Source organism: Morone saxatilis, unplaced genomic scaffold, assembly GCF_004916995.1.
Source record: "Morone saxatilis isolate NCDOM2014 unplaced genomic scaffold, NCSU_SB_2.0 Contig18, whole genome shotgun sequence".
Lineage (NCBI taxonomy): Eukaryota > Metazoa > Chordata > Actinopteri > Moronidae > Morone > Morone saxatilis.
The window spans coordinates 14,819,942-14,831,830 of NW_023339740.1; the positions used below are offsets into that span (position 1 = coordinate 14,819,942).

Here is an 11,889-nt window from a genome sequence, read left to right on the forward strand (position 1 = left end):
TTATTTATGACTCACAAGCTAAAGAACAATAAGTGAAAACGTCCAATTTAAATATAAAATATCCATGACAATGAACTGAAAAACAAATAAAGACTTCAGTTTTTTAGTAATTGTTCAAAGATACCAAAATGTCACATTTGTGCGCGATGGTAAATTAGATTCTGTAAATAATAGCCATTGTGTTCATTGTGTGTGCGTGCGTGTGTTTGTGTGAGTTTGCTTGTGTCATTTTTCAGTTTAATTATGTGTGTGGTTCAAGAATGTTTAAATCTTCATACCCTGTGGGCTCAGATATTAAACATTAACTGTCTGAGAAGGAAAGCCAGAGGTATTTGCAGTAACATATTACACCAGTTTTGGCCATCAGCAGTGATATGGGATGGGAAACCTTCAGATGTCAGACATACATGTGTGAATGAAGTTATTTATTTGCAATGTAATGGCAGATATAAGAAGTTCTGCAGCAGTATTTTTGGTGTCTTATAAGTCCATGTGGTCTGGGCACTGTGTAATACAATGTGTAATACAACTAATAAACCCAACGTAACTCACACTTTAAAACAAGTTTTTGGGGTACAACAGGCTAAATGTACACAGTGAGCCTGTGACTATCAGTCCTAAAGCTGCTGTTGTTCTCACGCTCATGCAGCTGTGGCCTTCTGTAGAAACTGTTTGCTGGTTCTGGCCAAATACAGTGTGCCAAGTTCTAAACTTATTTTAAATTTGAAGATAGTGGATTACTATACTGTAAACTACTAAATAAAAACAACCAATAATGTTAATTATTATCAGGCAACAACTGGAGGGGAGGGGACACGATGCAGCTGTGGGCACAAAGGTCACCACAGCCCCTAAATGCCCACTCCACCGGGTCTTACTTAGCATACAGACAAGAGTGGTATCAATCTTTTTATCTAACTCTCCACATCAAAGCAAAAAAGGGTGTTGTGTCAGGAAAATCTAACTAAATCACAAAACGTCTTCCGTGCAGCATTTGGAGTCAAGCAGATGTGTTATCATCATTAATTCCCCTTTAACCAAAATTAGAAGATCATCTAAAAGTCTTCAAGATTCTCCTACGTGAACAGACAGAGCTTCTTCTGTGATAACAGGCTGGTATGTAAGCAAAAGTGTTTTGTATCATCTACCAAAAGAGTCAGAATATATCCTGTTTAAATCGTTATCTTTGTGCTGTCCCACCTCTAACCCACCCTGAACCACACACTGTCTGAGAAACTGGCGAAACACTGTCACACACTGTACTGAAACATTCTGATCATCCATTATTTACAGTGAAGCAACGGGCGCATACGGGGCACTCTTATCTCAAGAGGGCACATTCAGTTAGTGAATCCATTTATAAAGCCTTTTATCTTTATCTGGTGGCACACACACACACACAGAGGGGAGGTAGAGAGACATGGGCCGTATTGTACTCAACTGCAGTAAATGCATGTGAATAGCCTGCACTTGATCCAAGTTATCTTTCTGATAAGTGGCAGCTGTGGTATTTACTGTAATCCCGGCTGATGGACCGGCTGAATGGTTTTTCCTTACTGCTGCTTGATCCAAATGGGTGTCTCGCCCTCTTACAGTTTCCCAAAGTGGGGTCCAGTTTTGCGGTCAGCCTGAGGGGCTTCAAGGGCGTCCCCAGAGAAAATGAAGGTCAGATCAGTTTCACTCCAGCACAAGATTATGTAGAGGGAAAACAGATGAGATCATTTATCTTGCAGCCACAGCAGACATTTAATTCTAGCATGCTTGTGATTAGATTTTCTTCCTTTTGCTTCCTCCGAGGCCAAGCAGTCATTCACATGAGTGTCCATTTGCTCTCTAGATAGTGTGGATGAATAAGTGTGGTGAATCCTGGACTGGGGGGGACATTACAGTACCAGAGAACCACCAGCATCAAGGAAGCATCTGTCCTTAAAAGTCCCATCAAAGACCACATTCCAGCAAAAGGTGACGATGGTTTCATTACCTGGCTCAGCAGCTAAAGGAGGAGGAGTAATTCGGGCCTGAAAGAGAAAACACTCAACCGGACTAGGAAGAGAAGTGATCTCTCGTTAAACCGCTCAAACAATAGTGTACTGAATGAGGAGCAGCATGAGGCAGGTGTTTGCTGAGGAAAAGTTTGGATGACCCGCGCAGTGCCAAAAAAACTCTGCTGAAGAGGCGACTAACACATCCTAGGACCGGGATCTGTGAGATGGGAACCTGTGACGGAAGTCCCGGTGTACTGTTTCTGATCAATTTCTTATATTATTATTATTTTTTTTAAACTGCTGTTCAGAGAGGATGAAAGGCTTTTTACTTTGCTGTGTTCTTCTCTCGGCGGTGTTGCAGCGGAGCAACATGCAAACTGGTGTACCTGCCACACGTGAGTTGATAACACAAGCTACAATATGAGATAGAACAGGTAAAGGTATGCAGCCGAATGAAACATAAACAACACACAGACGTGATTAACACATGGAAAGTTGACAGATTGTTATCTCCTTCTTCTTCATTGTGATATTAGAAAAAATCTATTTTTTTGTAAAGGCAGTCTGGGCTGAAAGTTAAACCTTCCTCTTTTGTGGTAAAAGTCAGCATTTATGCAAATGCACTCGAACTTTTTTTCTTGTAGTGAGTAAAATATTTAAGAGTTGCTGTTAGTAAATGTTTGGTGAGGCAGGCTGGCGTAAAGCAATGTGGCTTAACGATCACTGACATTTTTAATATGTAGCAACAGGCCAGGATCATTCCCACAGGCTGGTTTAAACAAGTCATCACATGGACAGTGGAATTGTGTGGTGGTGCTACATTGCATAACACCGTTTCATTACTTTTAATTCGAGACATGTACTGGGTGTGTCTTTTTTATAGGGTCACAATTTATGATCCAATCAATATAATTGTCTGTAATTATCGCAATAATTGTAAATAATCACTGCAATTCAATATGAAAAGTCACTGTGAAGAAACAGATTGTTTTATTTCTCTTTATTGGATGTTTAGATTACCATACTTCAGTTACTCGAACATTTCAATTTAATGCTACTTTATGCTTTTACTCCACTACATTTATCTGACAGCTATAGCTACTAATTATTCATCAGATTATGATTTTACATACAGAGCACATGACCACTGTATGTAGCATCATAGATTAAACAACCCAACAGCATATAAAGTACTTAAATTGTACTTCACCTCAACTAGCTGACATAGAAATGCTACTTACACTTAAATGGACCAGTAATAATAATACAGTTACATATTAAATTCTCCCAGGGGGGCATTTTTCTGCATAGTGGCTACTTTTACTTTTAATACTTTGGGTACATTATGTAGATAATAGTTCAGTACTTTTACTTATGTAAGATGTTAAATGGATTATTTTTAAAAAATGACTTAACTCTGGACACTTCTTCCACTGCAGGTGTCAGATTTCTTTCATAGGTTTAAACTGGAAAAGAAGCCAAGGACTGAAGTTGTTTTTGTGACTTCCTATGGAACAAATTATCTGGGTTTATTAACTGTAACAAGCAATGGAAAACATTATATTTTCCAAATTATGACACCACTGGAGATATTACAGCCAAATTGGACTTCAGACAGTTTATAGAAACATATGCAAACAGTGTGTCCACCAGTACTGGTCAGCTGCATGTGACTCTTAAAGGGCTACTCCAGCATTTTTTAACTATAGAGTTTGACCCTTAAGTATGGGTCAAACTCCAAAAACCCTAAATACTACATTTCCCATAATACAACTACCTCTTTATCCTCTTCAAGCCCAAACTGGGGAGTACTACATGCATACATAAAATCAATGTAATGACTTCTGTGGCTCTGCAGGAGTTTTTTCAGGTCTGAGAAAATAACCCTGATAATGTCGTACTCCCCAATGATTATTAAGATATTAAAGATAACCCCACAAGGATACAGTAGAAATATTAAATCAGTCATGTCATGTTATCATCATTGCTTTCAGAAAGCTAATGAAAAGAAGTCTCAAAGGAATAATTCTGCTTTTTTTAAGCATAATCTTCTTATCTAACTCTCAGCAAGAAAGCAAATGAGTGTATTTCTAAAACTTTAACATTATTCCTTTAAGATTTGTTTTAAAGTTACCAGTGGAGGAGGAAGATATTATAACAGTAAGGAGCAAATTATTCTACAGTCTGTCTTTCTTAGTGTGTAAAGAACCACAGTAAATGGTCAGCAGATCTGAGACGTCTGAAGATATAATAGAGATCAGAAATAAAAACTGGTGTCAAAAGTTCAGTTTAAACTGTTTATGTTCACATTTGATTCTTCTCAAGGAGCATTACTGTATTTGTAAGGACAATAGGAGCTTTGTTCTTAATGCTGACTTTTACATAGAGAAAGCTGTGGAACTTACAGGTGGCCACAGCTAATTAAAAGTAAATATTTTTTACTTATTAGCTAAGCGAGATATCCCCCCAAAAAGCCCACATGGAATGTGTGGAATTTTTAATTAATTTGCGGTTTCACTTTTCTGCAGGAGATCTGTAAACGTTTAAAAGGCTTCAGAGCCACAAACAGTTTGCGTATGAAATATTTTGTTTATAAGTAGCATTGATTTTGATCCAACACCGACTGGATATTCTACCATCTGTCTGTTTGATGTTAGCGAATGTTGATAGCGCACTCAGTAAACTTCACAGGAAGCATTAACATATTTTTCCTTCATCTGTGCAGCTCTGCAGTATGGCATATGGCCTTGGCACAGCTTGAAACCAGATAAATGACAGATGACATGCTTAAATCTCTCTCACACACACGCATATACATATTCACATGCACTTTTCCTCTGAGGAATGCAAAGATTCCTCTACATCTCCTTCAACAAATCGAATCCAACCATCTCATCTTTCCGTCTCCCTTTTTTGTTCTCCCCCAGCTTCTTCCCTATGCCACCACATGTAAATATGCATGTGTACATTTTTGCAAACGTTTGACTTTGTTGAAGCTTGTCTTTCCCCCCATAGCATCTCCTCTCTTATAAGTGATCTGTGTTTCATTAAGATGTTGGCTGATGCCTCTTTGTCTGATTGCGCTGTTCTCCCTCATTTCCTCTCTGCCTGTTTATTTTCCTGCTGCTTTATTTTCTGCCTCCCTGTAAAAGTTTAATGATTATGGACCATTGCTGCAATAAAATAATGGGTGTGTTCTGCTGAGGACCTGCACATGGAAAAGACAGAGAAGTGTGAATGATATGGAATAAGTTAGGCAATACAGCAGAGGTGTACATTTTGTAGGGGACTATTAGGAGGGACTCTGTGTCTCATATAGCACACAGATTTAATCTAATCCTCAATTATTATGAGGACTAATGTCAGTGTATTTGTCATTTATGATGGCATAATGAGACCAATATTTCGTGAACTACAGGCTCAGATGTAACAAAAGCCACATGCGGAGGAAACACTCAGCGAGAAACAGATGAGTGAGTCAAGGACATATATCTGATCTATATCTGTCCGTGGTGCTTGTAGGTAGAATTGATTCCTTTCATTGAAAATTATTCCACTAAGATGACTTTTTGACGACAAAGTGGAGCACAATTTCTTCTGAGAAATGATGAAAGGTGAAGATGGAGAAACCAGTATGTGTTCATTCAATGGGAGAGATCCCAGATGTGCTTTCTCTCTCTCTCTCTCTCTCTCTCTCTCTATCTGCACTGCTTCTTTTTTTTTTTGGTTACTGTTTTATCATCAGTATAAATCTAACTCTGGTTTCATGTGATAAATTGACTCCTGTGACCACTTCTCTTGATTCCTCACTATCATAAATCCTCTGCCATAGCTCCATTTAAGGTATTCTCAATGCAATATTTTTTGACATGTTTTGATACAGTGTGAGCAGCACAGCAGATTGTCCTCAGGATTTCAGTGTTGCATGAAACAAGACACCTCATATACCTGTTATTGCCCTTCAATCTTTATATAAATGCTTCCCCAAGGACAGTAATGGCATCTGTGACATTAATAAGATCAGTCTTGCCTAAGATACCTTAAATCAGTTTCCCTTTTTTTAATATGACCATGATATTAATGTAGTCACGATGGGATGATTCATCACTGCCAACAGTTTATAGTATCTTTGAAGATGTAGCATAGGCACCTAATAAGTCACCAGGTTTTATGAAAAATCCATGTTAAACATTAATTAAAGAACCTGTCCATCTGTGCCCTGATCTGGTGTCTAAAAAAGTGGAAATTGAAGCTGTACTTTAAAGCTGCTATTACCAATGTATAAATGTTTATACGGAACAAATTAAGTGAAAAGTAGTCGCTTGTGGTGACACAGAGTTATCACCTGACTCTGCAGTTCCTCTCTAGTTCTTAAGTGTCTTTCAGCTCATTGATTTGGCTTCATTCACCTTCACCACTATCATCAGTGCCATTTTCAATCCCAGTGGGCAGCTGTACCTAAAACACACTGTACACTAACTACCCAGCCCCAAACAGCAGAGAACGTTAGCAACTAGCTGGTGAACATAGTTGCCAGGTGACCAGAAATATGTCTCCAAATATATCTTTATGTTACTCCATATCTCCTGGATGTGTAAATAAGCAACTGTTTGCTAACAAGTACACCATCGACAACATGGTCAGTGTTGTGTTTACAGCTTGTTTGTGCTGCCCACAAAGTGCCCAAAAATATCAGTTGATGCAGGTATGAACACTGACATACATTTGAAAAATGATTGTAAACCTGTCGATCAATGATATGATCAATGACCTTCTTGTTTTTATTCCTGTTGTGCACAGTGTTAAACTGCTGTGAAGGGGATATTCTCCTTCTGCTGGACTCTTCAGGAAGTGTGGCAAACTATGAGTTCTCCCGCCTGTTGCTCTTCACCGCCGAGCTGCTTCGCCCCTTCTCACTGGGCCGCGGGCACATAAGAGTCGGGCTGCTGCAGGTGGGCACAAACCCTACCCTGGAGTTCGGCCTGGACGTCCACAATGATCAGGCAAGTCTGCAGAAAGCTATGCGGAGTGTCAGCCAGCTGCAGGGAGACACAAACACAGAGGCAGGGCTCAGGGTGGCCCAGCAGCTTTTCACAGAGATGGAGGGGAACGTGCCAAAGGTGCTGCTGTGGCTGACTGATGGTGCGCAGCCTGGAGACGTGGACAAGGGGATGTATGAGCTGAAGGCACAGGGAGTTTCTGTGTTAGCTGTATCTACAGTACATGCCAACTACCAGGTGTTACGACGTGCAGTGACACCACCTCTGGAGTCTCACCTGTACTTTGTGGACATAGATAACATCGAAATCATCACAGAGGACCTGAGGGAGGCCATCATTGGTGTGTGTCTGAAATATAGACAGAAAAAGTTCATTTTAACTACAGAATTTTTCACTCCAGTCTCCATATTTTATCTCACTTTGCCACTCTCTTCCCCCCTCGTCTTGTCTTATCTATAGAAATTATTCATGCAGAACGGCTGCGTGTGGTTCATTTAACGTCCCACAGTGCTGTGCTGCAGTGGCGCCCCGTTCTGAGTGCAGGCAATGGTTACTATGATCTCCGGTACAACTCTGTATGGAATACGGACCCTGAGACCAGCCGCATTCTCCCTGGCGACTCAAGCTGGGTGGAGCTGACTAATCTGCAGCCTGATACCACCTACACAGCTTCCCTCCACCCAGAGTCCAACCAGAGGCTGTTTAACACACTCTCTGTTAACTTCACCACACTTCCTGGTGAGAGGATTAAAAGGGTGTTTTCCCCTTTAAATACATTTGTTTTTATGATCTGTAATGCACATTTTTGTTTCTACAGATTTCCATGCCATTTAAGGGCCTTTTACTGTGTGCTGCCTGCACATTTAAAGTTTGTATTATGTGCTTTATTAATACAGCCCCCACCCCCCCTCTGCCTGCGCTGCCCTCAGATGTTTTAAGCCCAGCAGTGGTATCCGTGTCAGAATCTGGCCCTCATCAAATCCGTGTGAGCTGGGGTCCCCTGCAGCCAGCACGAGTCCAGAGATATACGGTGGAGTACGGAGCTATTCCAAGCGGACATGTCCACACTGTGACAGCACACAGCCAGCAGAACTCTACCTTACTGACCGGGCTGGAGCCGGGCACTCAGTACCTGGTCACAGTCACTGCTCTGCGTGTGAATGGAGAAGAAAGAGCCATGTCTGTGAGGGCGTGCACTCAAGAACGTATGTTTTCAGTTTGCATACCTTGTTTTTATGTATGTATTATGTATCAGCATCAGTTGACGAAGCTGCTTTAATCTCTCCTCTATGTTTTTCCTACTGCAGCAGTTCTGCCTGCCCTGGCCGACCTTCAGCTGACCACGGTGGAGCGTCAGGAGGTGCAGGTAGCGTGGCAGGCCTCTCAGGAAGACGTGAAAGGCTACTGGCTGAGCTGGGAGAGAGAAAGCTCCTACTCGAAGCCCTCCAACTCCTCTGTTTACCTGTCTCCTACCTCCCGTTCAACACGACTGACACACCTTGCACCAAGCAGTCGTGTGTGTGTGTCCCCGGTCTACAGCTCTGGTCGAGAAGAGGGGATATGCTGCACAGCAGAGATGCACACAGGTTGCCTGAGCTTAATATTATTATCTCCTTTTTTTTATCAATTACTGCAATTATGTTCATACATAGCAGGTTTGGGTTATTAAAGCAAGTGTAATTTCCCTTTCCTCTGTCTCTTCTCTCTGACAGATTCCAGCCAGTGGGGTTAACAACCAGAGTCCGCAACAATCAGGCAGCTGGAGCAAAAAAGAAGGGTGAAATCGAGCATTTTAAGTGCTGGGTGCACTAGATAACAGGACTAAATATTATTTTTAAGCTAAAATGTTCATCTTGAAATGAATCAGTGACAGACAAGGCTTTATCACATAACACCAGCCCCCTGTCTTCACAATGGCTGAGAAAATCTGGTATAATTATGTGTTTGTTTTTCTCCTGAAAATGAAAATATCACCAACTTTGCAGCAAGGCTGTCACACATTTATTTAAACATATCAGTTAGTCAGGAACATGTGCAGCATTCACAGTTTGAGGAACTATTGTTATTTACAATTATTATTTATTATGATTTACAGTTTCATTATTACATGTATTTACTTGAAATTGTATTCTTCTTGTTGCAAGTATACTCAAATTTCTTAAATTAAAATTTTCAAATGTATTGATTTTGAAGCTGATCATGAATTAGTCTAAATGTTTGTTGTTTTGTTTCGTCTTTTTCAGCAATTTTTCTCTGAATTCTCATTCAATTATTGGCATTCAGTCATTACATCAGACACCACTCTGACAGCACACAGTGAATTCACAGACAGGTGTGTTTCTGCTTTGCTGTCAGTGATGAAATACAGAAGACGAACGTATTTAATGTTATCAATTCTTCAGACCAGTTAACTCCATAGTGGATCAGTTTATACAATGCTTAAAAGTATGCAGTTTTTATAGTGAATATGTACTGTGAATATATAGATTTTTTAATGTACTCTTTTTTTTATTTATATGCTACGTAATTTATGGCCAGGTTTGTCTGATAAAATGTTTCCCTGGGCAAATTAAAAGACAAGAGAAATTTATATAAAAGATATCTGCACAGTATCCATAAGCATTTGATTGGATAAAATAATAAATGCAGTTTTTAAAATACCACAAAAATGTGTTGTTCTTGCTCGTATTCTGGTATTTTGTTGTTTATAATGCCATCTAGTGGCTCTGATCAGATACTGCAAAGTGAATAAATGCTAAACTTCACATCATCTTTTCATGTGACATAAATGGTTCATTTAGAATGATTATAAATAATGTACCATTGCATTTTATTAATTGAGCAAAATCAAATCCATTAATAGTTATTCCTCCTGGATAAGGACGTTACCTGGAACATTAAAGTGCTATTTAATCAGCAGAGATAGAACTAATAGAAAGGACTGAAACGTGTTTTGTCATTTGAAGATGCATTAGGTTTTATATTATCTTAAAACTACTTACAGTTACTTTGAATGAATGTACCCACTGATCTCCTTTGTTTTATTTTGATTGAGTATAAATATAATACATATTAATAAATAAATGCAAACCTGGGTCAGTGGCTGTTCAAAGCTCTCTTAACTGCTAAATGTCTTGCACACCTACCTTAAATATATCGCTGTAAGATTGTAGAAGGATATGCTGCTGTACTACTGTATCATCCTATTCTTAATGGATGGTGACAGCTGTAGAGTAATAGGAAAGGGGGGAGAGAGAAAGGGGTGCTGCAGCCAGCACTCTCAGCACATGGGGCACCAGCTCAAGGTATCAGGGCTCCCCGTCTTCATTTTAACCTTAGTGGAAATTTTACTAAATTTGATTGGTGCACTTGTTACCTCCTCTGAAAAGTAGAAGAGTAGATTTTTTTTCCTTGTTATGTTAGCGACCATTCTGATTTGTGACCATTGTGGCTCATGAATGCCAAGTGAGAAGGGGAGTGCAACCACCTTCACCTGTGTTCCCTCACCTGATTTAAACCCACTCTTTCCTCTCAGTTCTGCCAAGTTGTCTTTAGCAGCATGCAAAGCTCTCTAGTGTTATTTCCCGATTGCTTCCTTGGTTTCACCCTGCTTGTCCTGACCCGTCCTCGTCATCCCTGCCCAGGTAACCATCAACAGCCTTCTGTCCCTGACCCCTCTGCCTGCTCTCCCCTTGTCTGTCTCCAGTTTGTTTGATTCCCTCCCCGGAGGTCTCTGCTAGAAAGTCTGACTGTTTTGGCCTAGCTCAGGTTGTGGACTATTCTTGTGTACCTGCTGTGGATTTTACAACTCTGTTTGGACAATAAACTGTTGAACTGTTCCAACACTGTCTCAGTCTGTGCTGTTCTTGGGTCCATACCTCACGCCCATTACAGAGGGTGAAGCAAGGGAGTTGAGTTCCAATCTGCAATTATGCTGATAGAGGCCACTAAATCCTAGACATGGACCTTTAATCTGAGAGTGAATTTAAGATCTGACATAGTTCAAACAGATTAGCAATTCACTATTTGTAGGAGTCAAATATAGATGTGTTCTTTTGAAGGAAAAGAATACCTCTGCCTAAATGCTGATTACGTTGTGTGTTCCACCTCCTTTCCTCCATGTTTTGACTCCACTCCTATCTTCCTCCTCTTTTTCTCAGACCCTGAGCTGGTGAGCAGCCAACACGCCCCCTGCTGGGCGTGTGGTGTAACTTTCCCTCTAGCTACAGTGCCTGGCCCTATGCCACCGCATCTCTGGTGATCAATGAAACAATTCCCATAATCCTAATGGCCTTTACCAACCTGGGCTCCTTTACACACTCTACACCACGGTAGGAAGCGGAGTTCGGGAAAGATGCACCTGTCATAAAACGGGGTCCTGCTGAGAGACGAGCAGCCAAGGGTGAGGAGGAACAGAAACATGGATATCAATTGTTTTCAGCAACAGTTTTATGTCAGTCGTGTGAACATATAAATCTTGTCATTTCACTTCCCTAATACTTTGCATTGTGTGTTTCTCCAGGTGATTCCGCTCTCAATAATGCTCTTCATTGCATCCTGGGGAACCAGCATTATCCTCTGTCACTATTTCAACACAACCGAGGCTCCTCAGCGGAGTTTCTCTGGTCATTGCTCGTTTTGCCACACATTATTTTTATTGCCATGTCCTTCCTGCTGTTCTGGCAGTTGGCCACGAGACGCTGCGGTCTTTCATGAAGTCTGCGCTCACACCAGTACTGCTAATCATAAACTCTATTTTCAGCAATTTCTCTCAAAAAACATTTTAAAGGAGGTTCAATTGTTTATAGGATGCATATATGATGTTTCCTCTCTGGAGTTGGACTGATGGACTCAATGAAAGGCTAAAAAATAATTCAGTAACCCCCACCGCTGAGATCGTCCAT

General features: G+C 40.6%; 1 protein-coding gene across 4 annotated transcripts; it reads left to right on the forward strand.

The window, feature by feature from the left end:
• Positions 1 to 1,732: 1,732 nt before the first annotated feature.
• On the forward strand, positions 1,733 to 9,648 carry LOC118327895 (von Willebrand factor A domain-containing protein 1-like). 4 transcript variants are annotated; one of them, XM_035661417.1, is made up of 6 exons: positions 1,733 to 2,380; positions 6,786 to 7,325; positions 7,445 to 7,723; positions 7,915 to 8,190; positions 8,296 to 8,571; positions 8,698 to 9,648. In XM_035661417.1, the coding sequence occupies exons 1-6, from the start codon at positions 2,299 to 2,301 to the stop codon at positions 8,715 to 8,717; spliced, it is 1,473 nt and encodes a 490-aa protein (XP_035517310.1). In that variant the 5' UTR covers positions 1,733 to 2,298; the 3' UTR covers positions 8,718 to 9,648. The 4 variants fall into 4 exon arrangements, with proteins under 4 accessions (XP_035517310.1, XP_035517308.1, XP_035517307.1 ...); XM_035661415.1 differs by having other exon boundaries at positions 1,734 to 2,380; positions 7,882 to 8,190; XM_035661414.1 differs by having other exon boundaries at positions 1,738 to 2,380; positions 7,882 to 8,190; positions 8,293 to 8,571.
• The last annotated feature ends 2,241 nt before the right edge of the window (positions 9,649 to 11,889 follow it).

Bases quoted from the DNA above. Each gene is read 5' to 3' on its own strand.
- LOC118327895 (XM_035661414.1), top strand. From the start codon at position 2,299: ATGAAAGGCTTTTTACTTTGCTGTGTTCTTCTCTCGGCGGTGTTGCAG. The intron at 2,381-6,785 runs GTGAGTTGATAA...TGTTGTGCACAG, and splicing joins AACTGGTGTACCTGCCACAC to TGTTAAACTGCTGTGAAGGG. The intron at 7,724-7,881 runs GTGAGAGGATTA...TTATTAATACAG, and splicing joins TAACTTCACCACACTTCCTG to CCCCCACCCCCCCTCTGCCT.